Here is a 16,660-nt window from a genome sequence, read left to right as displayed (position 1 = left end):
TTCAGTAAAGGCCATTCAGAAAGGGCTTTGTGGTGGTTACAAGAAATAAGGTCAGCCTATACACAGGGACACGGAACCATCCCCAAGACGTTTTGTTCAGTGGAAAGAACATCTGAAAAAAAAGTTCTATAACCCACAGGAAACAAAGCCAACTATTCCGTAAGATCTGTGTGTGTGTGTGTGTGTGTGATCTTTGGAATATGAAGCAAATGAAGGTGATTTTAAACAATAGGATCTATTTATAGGAGCCTTCCTTTCTTTAGACTTTATTGAGCTTTAAAATAACACACGCTTGGAGAGCACAGCAAAGTGTCAAGAAGAAAAAAAGAAAACCACAGGTATCCCTCTCTCCGGATTCACTGGGCTAACGTTTTTATATATATCATTCCAGTCCCCTTCCAGTGTGATCGTATGTGTGTGAGTGTGTGTGTGCACCTCTCTCTATATATAGAGGAACGCACGTTTAAGGATATGAGAATTCTGCTGTTAAACCACATAGAAGCTTATTTCTCTGTCATATTAAATCTGGGTCCCAGGAGGAATGGTGGCTCACAAGTCATGATTTCAGGCTCTTACTATGTTTTATTATTCTTGACCTCTGGCTTCCTCTGCATAGTCTAAGACAGTTGCTCCAGCTCCAGCCATCACATCTGCATTCCCACCAGCACGAAGGGGTAAATGGGGAGTGGAGGTCCTGCTTCTGCCTTTTAAGTACACAACCTGGAAGTCATTCACATTATTCTTGGCAATGTTTGTCTGAATGTAAACACATGGCCGTTGATAGCCACAGGGAATCCCAGGGAATGTGTTCTTTACGCTGGGCTCCCATGTGCCAGCTAAACGTCAGGGGCTCTATGACTATAAAGAAACAGGGAAATGGACTTTATAGCAACTAGCAGGGCTTCATTCTCTCAATAATAATATCTCTCCTCAGCAAAAGAGAAAGTTCTGTATCTTATCTTTCATTCTAACCATTGAACCCTGTGAGAGAACAAACCCTCCTTCCCCCAGGCCAAACTACAAGTTGTAATAGAGCAACTTTCTTAAGGCACACCCAGGAGCCAGTTGCTCCCAGCAATTTCCAAATGAAAGGCATTTCGTTTGCCAAGGCACTTCCCCCAGATTTGACCTTTGATAAATATATTGAGAAAATCAGAAAAGGCCATCCCATTGCAAAACCAGAATTGCAAGACAAGGTGTGACAGACCTTCTCTGGTGAGCGGGTTTCGGCCCCTCTGCTAGTGATTCTTAAAGTGATACATTAGACTGTGTGTGTGTGTAAGTCACATCCTGCTACAAAAGCACTAATTTCTCATTCCTTCTTTTCACTTCCAGAGGAATTTGAGTGTGTGTGTGTGTTATGGAGTGGAGACCATAGGACTGCATTGAAGTTTTCTATTTATCTCTTTCTTTCTTTAAATTTATTCATTTTAGAGAGAGGAGGGGGGGGGGAGGGAAGGAGGGAGGGAGGGAGGGAGAGAGAGAGAGAGAGAGAGAGAGAGAGAGAGAGAGAAACATCGATTTGTTGTTCCACTTATTTATGCATTCATCGGTTGGTTTTTGCATGTGCCCTGACTGGGGATCAAACCCACGGCATTGGCATATCAAGACCATGCTCTAACCAAGCGAGCTACCCAACCGGGGTGAAGTTTTCTATTTTTATTTCAAACCAGAAGACAATGAGCCAGGGGAGGCCCTTTATCTCCGTCTGAAGCCAAGGTTTTCTTGACTAGTTCACATGCTTTGAGACTCATGCCTCTGACACAGAAATATCAAGTAATACAGAGCCTAGGTGGCCTGGGTCCAAGGCCTGGTTCTGCCACTCACTGGCTGTGTGACCTCAGCCAAGACACTTCACCTCTCTGTGCCTCAGTTTCTTCATTTGCAAAATAGTGCTCGTAATCATAGAAAGTACTTTCAGGGCTCTTGTGAGATGAATTCAGTAAAGTCTCAGGAAGAACCCAGGGCTTGGGGAGGCCCTTCCTCAGCAGATGACCACAGGAATGTGGCCTGGCATCTGGCCGACCAGGAAGGGCGGCAGAGGGAAGGCTCCTTCGGGCTATCAGGTTGACGGTCACCGTGGTGGACATCAGTGAGGATGAAGGGCAGATGCTCCCTTTTTGGGGGGCATTCCCGTGCTGACCAACCCCGAGGAAGCGTGTGGTGTAATCCCTATGGCTTCTCTTTCCAATGACTCTGAGGGCCTCTCCTTAAAGTCCCGGCCTGATTTTCCATTTCCAAGTTCCTGGGCCACTGCCTCCAGGATAAATGTGCAGTGTGGTACCTTGGTCCTATGCCATCAGTTCATTAGAAAGAACCCTGGCTTCAGAGCGAGGGGTCTGTGCCCTGACTCTGTGGTCCATTTTTCGGGGGGCTCTGGCTGGGTCATTCCCCACCTGGACCACGGCTAGCACATGACCCCATTTGCAGGGCCTGGGACACTCACAGAGGCACAGGCCCTATGTCTGAAGCATTAGAAGATGCTCGCTGAAAAACAAAAAGGCCTTACAAAATGGGAGGGAGGTGCTTTTATCATCCCCACTGTACAGAGGAGACCAGGCTAACTGAAAGGTTGTGTGGCCATCAACACTCCCACGGATGGTGAGAGAAAGCAAAACCACAGAGAGGGGCGTGAGACGAAGGCGCCTTTTCCATATCCTATTGCTCGCCTTCTCACCTCGTCCTTGGCAGCGGATGTGAGTGTGACCAGCTCTGGACTGTACGCGCCCCTCTGCGTCTGCTCTCCGTGTGTGTCATTAATCTTGGAGCATCTGCCTGCGTCAGCAGAGAACTTCTTGCTCATTATCGACTCCAGCCTTCTTTCTGGGAGGGCATGCCCTGAAGCCACCCGCACGCCCTGCTGGAGGCGAACACGAATAGGAGAACTTCTCCGTGCTAAGGAGGGAGACATCCTTCTCCCTTTTCTAGAGCATTTACTGTAGAAAACCCAGCACCCTCTCCCCTGCAGTGCTAGTCTCCCAGTGCAAAACAACCTCCCCCATGACGGTACGAGTTTCTTTTCCCCTGTGGATAAGGACAGCTAACACAGAGCCACCCCAAACAGGTGAATTCAGGATGAACTGTGACAGCTGGTGCTGCCTGGCCCTCCCGCAGGTGTAATCGGTTGTATTTGCTTGTATAGAAAAGACAGGGGTTCCTCCCCGCCTTTGCATGTCATGGGCAGACTGCCTGTGATGTGCACCACAATCGGTTTAATGCTTATTCAGTAATAAAACTGTTTTCTTGCTGAACCGGTTTGGCTCAGTGGGTAGAGCATCGGCCTGCAGACTCAAGGTTCCCGGGTTCGATTCCGGTCAAGGGCATGTACCCTGGTTGTGGGCACATCCCCAGTGTGGAGTGTGCAGGAGGCAGCTGATTGATCTCTCTCATCGATGTTTCTAACTCTCTATCCCTCTCCCTTCTTCTCTGTAAAAAATCAAATATATATATATATATATTTATATATATATATATACTGTTTTCTTTCTCTTCTACTTTTGTGGAGAGGCTTTCTGGGTTAGTGGGAGACTTTAACACGTTAAGCGCCACGCCTGTTTTGCCTTCCTTTCCGTTGAGCCCGTGATATCCGATTTCACCGATACGCTGGCGGCACCAGTGACCGACCGGTCCAGACGGAAAGTATGGTGTCCGTCACGGGTGACGGACCTGGCGTTTAACGTGTTAAAATAAATTTTGTCTCCAGCACCTTCAAACATCTTCCTGCAGAGGGCTGGCTAAGTGAATGTGGCATCTCCACACAGGGAGTACTATGCCGTCCTGACAAAGAACAAAAAATGCTCTTCGCTGTCCCTGCTGAGTCAAAGTGCAAGCTTCAAAGCAGTTCATATTTTTTTCTGTAAAGACTCTGTGTTTCCTTACATTGGCATGAGCTCTGGAAGAGTAATGAAGGGACGAAGAAAAAGTGCTCGTGTGTGTTAAGAGGAACTGGGCGGATGGGGGAGAGAAGACGGATGGATTTTTTTGCTGAGCACCATTGTATATTTTCTGATTTTCGAAACATGTGACTATACTATCTATTAAAAATAAAAGGAAGGGGTGGTAGCAAGCCAACGAAACAAACCACGAAGGAAAGAAATCCCAGATGCAGACATTCTCTAAGCATTTGATTCTGTTCGTTTCTGAGCTCAGTCTTGACCTTGAAGTCAACTGAACGCGAATTATATTGATACATTTTCAGGGTTCATGGTGGGCTTTTTCCTGGAAGGCTGGCCTTAGTGTAAAAGCAGGGAATGCCTTTATTTTAAAAAACACAAAAAAAGTAAAATAAAAAACAACAACAATCAGGTAAAACAACAGTCAGGTAACTAACACCCCCCCCCCCCCCAGATGGCAGACCTGCTTCCCGGGGTCCTCGGGGTCCAGTGGTCAGCCTTGCTGAGCTGGGGGTGGGCACTTGGTGTCGCCCCTCCCCCATCACCTCTCTCTGCCTCAGGAGGTCATGGGTCAGGAGGGATGATGGGAAGGGGTGAGTGGGGTACAGTGTCCCTCCATACTGGGAACAGGGACCCCTTCCCCGAGATTCCCCCATTAGCCGTGTCTTCCAGAAGCTCCTCTGAGGACAGTGGGGAAGGGACATGGGGCAGGGGTCACCTCTCAAGCCCTGGCCACTGTAGGTCACTCTTCTCATTACTGTTGGGCGTCAGATCAGGAAGTGGCCCAGGCGGTTTTGCCACACACGGGTGTCTCCCTTTCAGCCCTCTGTCAGCTGTATGAAGTAGGTGCTATGTATTACAATCCCCGTTTTATGGATGAGGAAACATAGGCACAAAAAAATCAGGTGACTCCCCAAGGTCGCACAGCTGGTCAGACAGAGCCCGCCTCCAGCTGGGTGCCCCAAGTCAGTTCCCTCCCAAGCGTGAGGGCAGGAGGCCCTGAGAGAGTGGAATTGCAAGCACCTGACCCAGAGCTGGGGCGGGCTGTGCTCTGCATTTCCAGGCTCCCTGGGAGGCCTGTGGAATCAGCCACCTTAAGGAGGGGGGTTTGTGTTGATGGTTCAGGTCCTCAGGCTCCGCCTCAGAGACCACCCCCTCACCCCAACACTTCCCCAGTGACCTTGGCCCTTGCCTTGTCTCCCTGGGCCCCAGTTTTCCGTTGGCCTAGGCCCTAGGCGGAGCACTGCAGGCTGCAGAAGTCCGCCGAGGAGAAGATCCGCCACACGTTGACCAGCGGGAACATGAGCAGAGCTCCGAGCAGCGAGCCCAGCTGCACCGCCGCCCCACACCACAAGAGGGCGCTGCGGCTACGGTCGCGCAGGATCACGCCCAGCATCACCTTGACGTAGCTCAGGCAGCCAATGAAAAGCACCCACGAGGCCACCTGCAGGGACAGGGTGGGAGAGATGCAGAGTGCAGGGGGCTTTGGGGCGACCCCTAGGGGCCAAAGGTGTAGGATGACCTAATAGGACTAAGGGAACCCCATGATCTGACCCCTCCCCAAGGGCAAAGGGGAGCCCGGTGGTTTTCCCTCCCTCACGCTCAAGTCAAGGGCCTGTGGGAGAAAGCCACTGCTGACAAAGGCGAGGTGGGAGAGTGTGGCTTTCCTAGGAGAGGCTGAGCCATTACCTTGGGCCGCCCACCTCGGCTTCCCAAGTCTCCTCTCCCAAATGAGAAGCAACCCCTCCCCACCCCCACCCCCACCCCCACCCCCACCCCCTGGGGCTTCCCGAGATAGCGACCAGAGACTCTGCTCAGTAGAAAGGGCTATACCCCGTGCCTCCCAGGCCCGGCTGGGTGAGGGCACCTGTGGGAGCAGATACTTACGATGGCGACTTCTCCACTCCAGTGGCCCTGCATGAGGGGGCAGGGGCTCATCACCGCCATCGCCATGTTGTAGGCCCCGAAGCCGGTCCCAAGTACGGCGAGGACCCCCAGGAAGAGCAGAGACCTAGGGCAGAGCGGGGAGGTGAGTGACGTTGTGAAAAGCCTGACCTCTGCCCCTCCCCGCCCCCCCCCCCCCCCTGGAGCCACATGGAATGGTCAGCATCTCCAGGGTTAGAGGCTGGAACTTCCAGGCCACCAGGCTCCCGTGGGGCAGTGAGCCCCTGAGGGGCAAGTCACCCTGAGCGTTCGTGGCAGGCCCCGCACCCCAGCAGGAGAGGCAGGATGACTCTGGCGCCACACGGACCTGGTTCTAATCCCGGTCCCACCATCTAGGCTGGAAGGCTGGTCCCTGAGCCTCGGTGTCCTCACCCGGGAAACGAGCCTTGGGGGACCTGTGGGCGCAGAGCGGGCGTGTCTGGCCCTGGCCACGGGCACTCCCTAATACTTCACCTGCTGCCACTTCCGCCCGCAGCACCCCAGCCTTAGGCAGGAAGCTGGCTGGAGAGGGGGCGGCTCTGGCCAGGGCACCGGCACTGCAGGCGTGGGGTCTGACCTCGGGAATCCCTCTCTTCTGGCCTCAGCCACCGTCTCTAACGGAGGCTTGCAGGGTCTGGGGGCCCGGACCAGCTTGGATGCCTTCCATTCCGAGGCCAGGTCTGACACTGAGGGCCCCGTCCTTCCTTCATGGGCGGTCTTGCCCCTGGGCTCCCTGTTCAGACCACCAAGGCTGCCCCGTGCGGTGAGAGCGAGGGTCTGCCCCTGCCTCTGAGGACTCTTTCGGCTCCAGGATTCTTGGATTCCTTGACTCTCAGATTCTGTATTGCTAACATTCTGGGCGTCTCAGGTTCCACACTCTGGTCCTGCTTCCCCAGAAATCTCCAGCCTCCATCAGTTTTTAAGCCCCAAGGAAGACAATTCAGCTTTCTGGCAAAATGACATTTTCTGTCTTAACTCTCCTGTACGCATTCTCTCTCCTGTGGCAGGTGGTGGTGAGAAGGGCTGGGGAGGTGGGTGTGGCAGGTGGGGGTGAGAAGGGCTGGGGAGGTGGGTGTGGCAGGTGGGGGTGGGCAGGGCTGGGGAGGTGGGTGAGGCAGGTGGTGGTGAGAAGGGCTGGGGAGGTGGGTGAGGCAGGTGGGGGTAGGCAGGGCTGGGGAGGTGGGTGTGGCAGGTGGGGGTAGGCAGGGCTGGGGAGGTGGGTGTGGCAGGTGGGGGTAGGCAGGGCTGGGGAGGTGGGTGTGGCAGGTGGGGGTGGGGAGGTGGGTGTGGCAGGTGGGGGTGGGCAGGGCTGGGGAGGTGGGTGAGGCAGGTGGGGGTGGGCAGGGCTGGGGAGGTGGGTGAGGCAGGTGGGGGTAGGCAGGGCTGGGGAGGTGGGTGAGGCAGGTGGGGGTGAGAGGGGCTGGGGTGGTGGGTGTGGCAGGTGGGGGTGGGCAGGGCTGGGGAGGTGGGTGTGGCAGGTGGGGGTGGGCAGGGCTGGGGAGGTGGGTGTGGCAGGTGGGGGTGGGCAGGGCTGGGGAGGTGGGTGAGGCAGGTGGGGGTGGGCAGGGCTGGGGAGGTGGGTGTGGCAGGTGGGGGTGGGCAGGGCTGGGGAGGTGAGTGAGGCAGGTGGGGGTGAGAGGGGCTGGGGCGGTGGGTGTGGCAGGTGTGGGTGAGAAGGGCTGAGGGAGGCAGGGGGGCAGGTGGGGGTGAGAAGGGCTGGAGGCAGGAGGGCAGGGCTGAAATCCTAGCAGGTAAGCAGGCCCGCCTTTCTCTGAGCCTCAGGGGTCCCATTCGTCAATGGAACCTCACTTCCTGCCTGGCCCCTGCTTCTCAGGGGCCAATGGCAGTGAAGGCGGACACACTGGACCTGCCAAGCTCCGAGCTTTACAAAATCAGCTCATCTCCTGCTCCCGGCCACCTCGGAGGTAGAACAATTATTATCCCCATTTTTCAGATAAGAATCCCTGAGGCACAGAGGGGTGGAGTGACTTGTCCAATATCACACAGCTAATTAGGGGCAGAGCTGGAATTTGAACCCAGGCCATCTGGCTCCAGAAGCCATATTATTAACCACTACACTATTAACCACTCTAGCTGCCGGTGGGGCCTGGAATTCTGGTTTTTGAAATGAAGTGCGTCCCCAGCCAGAGCTCCCGGGGCCAGCAGGCGGCAGACCTGTTCGGCAGGAACATGGAGAGGAAGCAGGCCAGAGGGTTGGCCATGGAGCTGAGGGTGGCGGACAGGTGGTAGGCTACAGGCCCGTAGGACAGGCAGGAGTACGTCTGCACGGAGGGCAGCACGCCGTTGGTGAGCGCGTTCACAAAGGCCACCAGCCCGTAGATGAAGAGCAGGTGGGCCGGGTAGCGGGAGGCCGCTTTCTCCTCCGCGGGCTCCTGGCTCACGCTGCTGTCCGCCGGGGCCGAGGGGCCCAGGTCCTCCTTCAGTGGCCGGATAGAGTAGAGGGTCACCTGGGAGGTGAGGAGGTCTTCTGTGGAGCTCTTACAGCGCCTGGGGTGGCGCTGGAGGAGGAAGAAGGCAAGGAGGGAGCAGGTCATCATGAAGGAGAGCAGCAGGAAGAAGACCAAGGGCGAGAAGTGGGCAGGGAGGGAGCGGCTTTCCAGGTGGACCGTGGTGGGCGCCGTCCCCGTGAGGCCAGGCACAGGAGTGCTGTCATCTCCCTGGGGAAGACAAAGCAAGGGTTACCGGACCCCTGGGTGACGCCGGGACACAGGGGACGTCATTAGTAATGATAATGCACAACACATTTGATGCATTATTATTCACTAGTATGCGATGAATAATATACACATAACAACGGAAGTCATGATAATCAATGCTCATATTGACCGACTGCTTGCTGGGCACCACACCTCGCAGGCAACAGCTGGTGTGCACCTCCTAACAGCCCTGTGCCCTGGGGACCATTACCCCGGCTTTACAAGGCACAGAGGTGTCAGAACAGATTCGTCTTACCTGAGGGTAGCGGGGGTATGTGGCAAAACCAGTCCACTTGGCTCTTTCTGACTCAGCTCTGCCTCTTCCTACTCTACAGCCCTCCAAGGCTGGCAACTACATATATGTTCAGAGGAGGGCGGGCTGGGGACCAGCCAGTGGGAGAGCAGCCCCCCACCCCCCGACTCACTCTGTGGTGATGTGGCCTGGTGTGGCCAGAGAGATCTCTTTCAAGAACTACCTGCCTGGCCAGTGTGGCTCAGTGGTTGAGCATTGACCTGCGAACCAGGAGGTCATAGTTCGATTCCAGGTCAGGGCACATGCCTGGGTTGTGGGCTCCATTCCCATAGTGGGGCAGGCAGGAAGCAACTGTTCAATGATTCTCTCACATCACTGATGTTTCTATCTCTCTCTCCCTCTCTCTTGCTCTCTGAAACCAGTAAAAAAAAAATATATATATATATTTTTTTAAAAAGAGCTACCAGCCCTAGCTGGTTTGGCTCAGTGGATAGAGTGTTGGCCTGCTGACTGAAGGGTCCTGGGTTCAAGTCTGGTCAAGGGCACATGCCCGGGTTGTGGGCTCGATCCCCAGTGGAGGACATGCAGGAAGCAACCAATCAATGATTCTCTCACATCATTGATGTTTCTATCTCTCTCTCCCTCTCCCTTCCTCTCTGAAATCAATAAAAATATATATATTAAAAAAAGAGCTATTCTTAGAAAATCCTCCAGGTGGATAAAGGTTGAGGTAACCCAGGGAAAGAGCAAAGAAAGGTTGTTGCTACTTCTAATTTTGGCTTTTTAACTGGATTGCTTACCGAGAGTCTGAACAAAATCTTGGCTGGTTAAATGAGACCCTGAACTCTCTTTGGTTCAAAAAGAGAAAGGATAAAAAGAGGAAGGATGCTTGCATCCCCAACCTGAATAGCCAATGGGGTGACAATAGCTGGTGCAGACCCCGAATCCGCAGGGGTAGAGAGGGGCACCAGGGGCCGCTCTGTGTGGAAGGGCAGCCGGTTTCGGGGGAAGCTGGTGGGAGCCCCAGGAGGAGGGCAGGAGGCCTTAGAATGGGTTCCCACCGAGAGAGGGTCTGGGCCTTGGAGTGGCGCGGTCCTGGTGGTGCCTGGTAGGCCCTTGTGGGCCCTTGCTCAGGTATTCCTAGGTGACTGAGAATCTTGTGGGGTGGCCGGAAGAAAATTTCCTACAGGGATGTAGGGATATCTTATAGCAGTGATGGCGAATCTTTTGAGCTCGGCGTGTCAGCATTTTGAAAAACCCTAACTTAACTCTGGTGCCATGTCACATAGAAATTTTTTGATATTTGCAACCATAGTAAAAAAAAGATTTATATTTTTGATATTTATTTTATATATTTAAATGCAATTTAACAAAGAAAAATCAACCAAAAAAATGAGTTCGTGTGTCACCTCTGACACGCGTGTCCTAGGTTCGCCATCACGGTCCTATAGGGATATTCACTACATTTGGCTCGTCTGAACACGTGTACCTAAAGGCTGTTTTTTTCTCAAAAGTCTGTTCAGACTCTATGGATCTCAAAGAAAAAACTAAAATTAGCGTGGGCAACCACCCCTCCACGGCCAACAAGCCCATGACAGCCAGCCTCCCACTGGTGCTGAGGTGGCCGAGGTGAGGAGCCTTCGGGACTGACATTAAACGCTGGGGCACCCAATGAGGAAAAGCTGGCTGTAAACGAGGCAGAATGAATGGGAAACACATCTAATTGGTCTCTCGAAGCTTCGGAACGAGGATTTAGCTAAATGGATCCACCTGTGATGTTGATTAGGCGTCAACCCAGTTCTCTGAGGTTAAAATGGCCGTCCTCGTTCTACAAGGGGGAAGGCCATTTGGGACATGTCTCATCAACCGCAGATATAAACTGTAAATGTCTCCGAAAAGAATGGGATCCAACTGTTCTTTTATAAACTAGTGTGCCTATCTCTGTATGTTGTAAATGTGAAATAATTTTCTACCTCTGGATGATATTGCTAACATTAAAGGCAAGCGCTTAAGAATCGGGTATTCTAAAATTCTCAGAAATATGGAAACTAAATCAAATGCTTCTCAAGTTCTCATGATCTAAGATTAATTCTTAGTTAATCAAAGTTAGTTAAAGTCTGTTGGTTTGAGTAGAACATTTTTTTTTTAGTTATTGATTTTAAATATTTATACAGGGTATCCCCCCAAAATGTACACACTTTAATAGCTGACAGCTCAATTTTGAAAATGAATACACTGACTTCAGAATTATTCAAAGTGTGTGCATACATTTTTGGGGGGCACCCTATATTTTACCTGGGTTTACAAAAATAAATTTATGTTAATAATTGAATTTGATGTCTACGGAATGTGTTTCTAGAGTAAAATATCTTCATAAATTTAAGCTAAAGAATGCTAATTGCTTACTTCTTAGTTCTCATTAGAAATTGCGGTTTTAAGGGTTAAAATCTTAGCCTGTGTCGGAATACACCTGCAGTGTTCCGGAGGTTCACTGGAGCACCTTGGAGGTCTGCTTCTATGTTAAATGGCGTGGGAAGTATTGTGAGATAAACAATGAACAAACTTCTAGGGTAATTGTGTGGTTAAACAATGCTTGTAAATTAAATAGCCGGGGCCATGGAAAACCCAAGACAGCCTCGTGGTTCTATATGGCTCCCTACCAATGGGTGTTTAACTCAGAAAACAATTGTCCCCATGCTCAGCGTCTCATTTAATTGGTCTGGCTGCGGAGGCCCCAGTAGTGTGTTTCAGTAGCTCTCCCAGGTAAGCTAAGGTGTAGCCAGGTCAAGGGCAAGGGGCCTCCCCTACACTTCGGAAACCCGAGCCCTTCTCATGGCCTTGCCATGAGAAAGCGCTGAGGGCTGCGCCGGCTCTGGGTGGGGTCGGTACCTGTGGGATGCCGGTCTTCCTCACGATGCTAGGGCTTGAGGTGTTATAAGGGGTCTCGGTGACGTTGACGCAGGTAGTGAGTCCCGAGCCCTGGGCAAGAGCCACCAGGGCAGGCAGGAGGCCGCTGAGTCCTTCACCCACAAAGTAGGTGGTGAGGTAGTGGGTGGACAGCTGGCTCATGAAGGGCAGGAAGGTGACGGAGGAGGTGCAGTCCACCAGGGCCAGGAAGAAGGTGAGGACCATGAAGGTGATGCTGCGGAGGCTGCCCTGCACCCAGGAGGTGACATTCCAGAGGAAGGCGAAGAGGGTGCAGGCAATGGTGCCCACACCCAGCACGGCGAAGATGACGGGCACCTCGGACACGCAGCCAGGCCGGAAGTGGTGGAGCAGGGTGAAGAGGAGGGGCCCGACGTTGGCCAGCTGGATGGTCACCGTGAGGTAGGAGGGCAGGTACCAGCCTTCCGGCAGCTCCGTCACCAGCAGGGGCAGCTCCACCCAGATCCCGTTGATGGCCACCCAGGAGCCCATCCCGAAGGTGCAGACAAGCAGGTGTATCAGGAGGGCCATGGCGATATCTGTCCTGGCTCAGAGGCTGCCACCTCCCAGATCAGCCTGCAGCAGGGCCTACAGAGCAAAAGACCAGGTGAGATGTCAGGTTCACTATCTAGGTCAGGGGTGGGGAATGTCCCGCCCACAGGCTGCATAAGGCCCGAGAAATCATGTGGTCTGGCCCTGACAAGGCATTAGGGGTGAGTTAATTAAATGTTTGACCAAATATAGCAGGCACATTTTGTGTTGTATGAAAGGAGAGAAGGTTAGCAGGCACATTTTTAAGTTGATAATTTTGTAGAATGATGTTATAAATATCCAAAGGGCCCTTGGCAGAAAAAAGGTTCCCCACCCCTGATAGCAAAAGCCTGGGCTTTAGGCCTATAGTTTTCTCATATCATTCCCTTCATGAACAGTGGGCTTGTTGCTGTTTTTTCTAAGCAGGAAACATGAACAAATTCCTTTATAACGAACCTTCCAGTAGGAAAGACTTTTTAACCATGACTTGTAAAGCCAGAGATCACCAAAGAAAAGCTTGATACATTCAACTGGGTAAATATCAAAACAGAAAAGCAAACAAGAAAAAAACCAACAAAAGCCATGGCCAGGTTGCTCAGTTGGCTGGAGCGTCATCCCATCCACCATCCACCAAAAGGTTGCGGTTAGGTTCCTTACCAGGGCACGTGTTTAGGTTGCAGGTTCAATCCCTGGTCAGGGAGCTCTTTCTCGCTCTACAGTCAGTAAAAACATACCCTCAGGTGAGGATTAAAACAACAACAAAGTACTCCCTGCAAAAAATGCAACAGCAAGATCAGAAGACTGATGACACCCTGGGGGGAGTATTTGCAATGTAAATCACAGATGAAAGGCTCCTCTTCCTAATACTTAAAGAGTTTTTAGAAAAGTAAGAACGGAAAGACGCTATAGTGAGGTGGGTAAAGGACAGAAAAAGTTCAGAGGAAAAGTACAAGTAAGTCTTAAACATGGGAAAAGATGATCACCTTCATTCATGGGAAATGTCAATTAACAATGACTCCAAGGTGCCATTCTCGCCAGGAGATTGTCCCAAAGGTTACCTGCCCCGGACGAAACCATGCCTGCCTGAGGTTTCTATTTCCTGTGGCCTTGCTGGTAATAGCAAAATATAGAAAACTAGAGGCCTTCAGTCTTCGCTGTTCCGGCTGGAGCCGCCTTCAAGCCTGCGCTGCTCCGGCCAAAGCCGCCTTCAGTCTTGGCTCTGCCGCTTTGCGCCTACGTATGCAATTAACCACCATCTTTGTTGACAGTTAATTTGCATATCTCGCTGATTAGCCAATGGGAAGCATAGCGAAGGTACAGTCAATTACCCTGTTTGTTTATTATTAGATAGGATGACCCAGGTGCCTATCAGTAAGGGAGGGGCTACAAAAAGGAATGTCTGAGTTGGAATGCTCCACACGGCAAAAGGAATGAGGAATGTGGGAGCCCTCCCTGGCCGACAGGGACAGTTTTCAAGGTTATGCTGATAAGGGAACAAAATCAAGGCAGGTAGACAGTGTGCTGCTGCCTTTTGGATTCAGGAAACACGGAAGAAGGTATGTTCTCTTTGCTTGTATTTGCACAAAGCAGAACACACAGGAACTACTGGGGTGTTGGTGGCGCCAATACAAACAGATTTCCAGCCCTGGCCGGGTGGCTCGGTTACTCGGAACATAGCCCTGTACATCAAAAGGTTTCGGGTTTGATTGCCAGTCAGGGCACAATCGCCAGTTGTGGGTTCTATCCCTGGTCGGGGTGCGTGAGGGAGGCAAAGGGTGGGTTTCTCTCTCACATCGATGTTTCTCTCTCCCTTCCTCTCTCTCAAATCAATAAACATATTCTCAGGTGAGAATTAGAAAGAAAGATGTGTAGACCTTTTTATATAGTGTTGACTATGTAAACAACTAAACATGTAGACATACTATTACAAAGAAGCTTACTTAACGTAGAATTCCAGCCTGGCATTTTCTCGTGACATTACAGAACCCCCTAGCTGGACAGGCCCTCAGAGACCGCCTGACTCTGACCCTTGGGAGGACCATTCTGTCACCTGCTTACCACCTTCCCAGTGAGCTGTGTCACACCTCCTGTGCCCTTCTTCTCCTTGATCTCCCCTCAGTATAAGCAAAAATAGAGGAGAGGCCAGAAGCGAGACCCTGGAACCAGCTGCCTGGGCCTGAACCCAGGTCTGCCACGCACTAAGGTGCCTTTGGGCATGTGACCGCCTCTCAGGACCTCATCTTCCTCCTCTGTAAACAGAGGACGATGACAGCATCCACGGGATCCTAGTATGTTAGTGAGTTGCTGTTGTCTCGGACTGTGCCTGCCCACAGTAAGCACTGGCTGAGGGTCAGCTGCTCTCCTTATGGTGAAATGCCAGGTTTGGGGACATCGTCATTGTTTTCTAATTCACATGAAAATGGACACATGAGTATTCAAATTTAAAAGGGAAAATAATTCCCCATGAGGAGCCACATGCAATCGCCAGCGGTACATGCACCATCCTGGAGGAGAGACATGCCGAAGTCCATCCATCCTTTTACAGATGGGACGCAGGGTGGGTCTGCAGGGACGGAGGGGTTCTCCTGAGACGGGAGATGAGGTGGATTTGGAGCCAGTCCCCTGCAGCACTTGGTCCCCGCCCCACATGACCCTGTGGTGACCCCTGATCCTTTGGTTCTCTGCAGTTCACACTGTCAGTCTTTAACTCCTGGTCTCTATTCTTCTAGAATGTGCAGAGTCTCTCTCTCTCTCTCTCTCTCTCTCTCTCTCTTTTTAATCCTCACCTGAGGTTATATTTTCACTGACAGAGAGAGAGAGAAAAAGAGAGAGAGAGAGAGAGAGAGAGAGAGAGAGAGAGAGAGAGAGCTGTGAGAGGCAGAGATCGGCTGCCTCCCATAGGCTCCCCGACTGGGGATGGACTGGCAACTAGGTATGTGCCCTGACCCGGAATCGGAATCGAACCTGAAACCTTTTGTTGCCCTGGACAACGCCCAACCAACTGAGCCCCGGGCCAGGGTGCGGGAGGGTCTCTCGGGGCTTGCCTCACTCGGGAAAGTCTTGACACCACAGCAAGGTTTCCACACCCAGAATTCTCTCAGGTCCCCCTCTCCCTTCCTCCTTCCTCCTTCCTCCTGGGAGGAGACCCAGTCCGCCCTCTGGCTCGCCTCTCCTCCGCCCTGGGAAGCGCTGCAGCAGAATGCAGTCTGACCTGCTTTCAATCCCCTCCTGTCCGGGCCTTAGCTAAGCCACTCAATAAGCTCTGTCTCTCACCTGTGAAGCTGGCCTAACCGCCCAGGACAGCCTGGCTCTGGGGCACCAAAGGGGCCCACGGAGAAGAGCAGCTCCAGGCAATGGCCGCCTGCCCAGCTGCTCCCCTTTGCCTGTGCTGTGCTGAGCCTGGAGCTTCCCGCAGGGCCCCGTCCCCAGGATGCCCAGCACTGGGCCCCAGGTGCCCTTTGTGTCAGGGTTTCTGGTGTGGGCACATCCAGGCACATTTCTGGGGAGACTGAGGGCAGAGAGCTGCTTGGGGATCTGGCTCTGAAGGCAGAAGAGCTTTGCAGATGACCTAGCTCAGGATTTGTAAATTGGTCACCCTTTGGCCATAGCCAGACAGCAGACGTGTTCTTTTGGTTTCTTGTCTGCTATAAACACTTAGCAAGTTGGGAAGTGGCATACGAAACTCAAGATTTCTGGGTCCCTGGAATGTTATGTCAAATCTCACAATAAAAACTGGGGTGGGGGTGAGGTGTATTTTATGTCTTCAGTTTTAAAATGTTCATTTCTCTAGTACAGGGGTCCTCAAACTACGGCCCGCGGGCCACATGCAAATACAAATATTGTATTTGTTCCCGTTTTGTTTTTTTACTTCAAAATAAGATATGTGCAGTGTGCATAGGAATTTGTTCATAGTTTTTTTTTTAAACTATAGTCCAGGCCTCCAACAGTCTGAGGGACAATGAACTGGCCCCCTGTTGAAAAAGTTTGAGGACCCCTGCTCTAGTAATTCATTTTTACTGTAAAAGTAAAAATTCAGGAGTTTGCAACAGATTGGAAATAAAGACTAGAGCTTGCCATGGGGGGATACAAGATGTCTGGTTTGTTGAGAATATTCTGGAAGACCACACCAGGCCTACATGCCCACTGGCAACCACCACTCTTGGCCCTCTTTCACTTAGGGTACTTGCCTGGGCCCCACTTGGCCCCATTGGCCCTGGGACCCCTTATTTCTGAGCCCCCAGGACCCCTCACGAGCTGGGGGCAAACTGGGGGCTGGAATCCAGTCGTGGGCCTCTCTCTCAGTCCCAGACTCCAGGCCCTGCCTCCAGCCCCCTTACTGCTCTCTCTTGCAGTAAAATTTGGAGCCAGACGCCTAGGTTCAAGCCCCAGCTTCAACCCTTCCACGCTGAGCGAAGGCC

General features: G+C 52.2%; 1 protein-coding gene across 1 annotated transcript; it reads right to left on the bottom strand.

Moving 5' to 3' along the window:
- Positions 1–5,124: 5,124 nt before the first annotated feature.
- Positions 5,125–13,659, bottom strand: SLC52A3 (solute carrier family 52 member 3; the record flags this gene model as incomplete). Its single annotated transcript, XM_081097812.1, has 4 exons — positions 11,676–13,659; positions 7,992–8,494; positions 5,781–5,904; positions 5,125–5,337 (listed from the first exon to the last, which is right to left on the bottom strand). Exons 1-4 carry the CDS (start codon positions 12,240–12,242, stop codon positions 5,125–5,127), a joined length of 1,407 nt encoding a protein of 468 aa, XP_080953938.1. The 5' UTR covers positions 12,243–13,659.
- Between the last annotated feature and the right edge of the window lie 3,001 nt (positions 13,660–16,660).

Source organism: Myotis nattereri (genome assembly GCF_964212035.1).
Source record: "Myotis nattereri genome assembly, chromosome: 8".
In the NCBI taxonomy this organism is placed as follows: Eukaryota; Metazoa; Chordata; class Mammalia; order Chiroptera; family Vespertilionidae; genus Myotis; species Myotis nattereri.
This window is presented reverse-complemented; position numbering and strand designations above follow the sequence as displayed.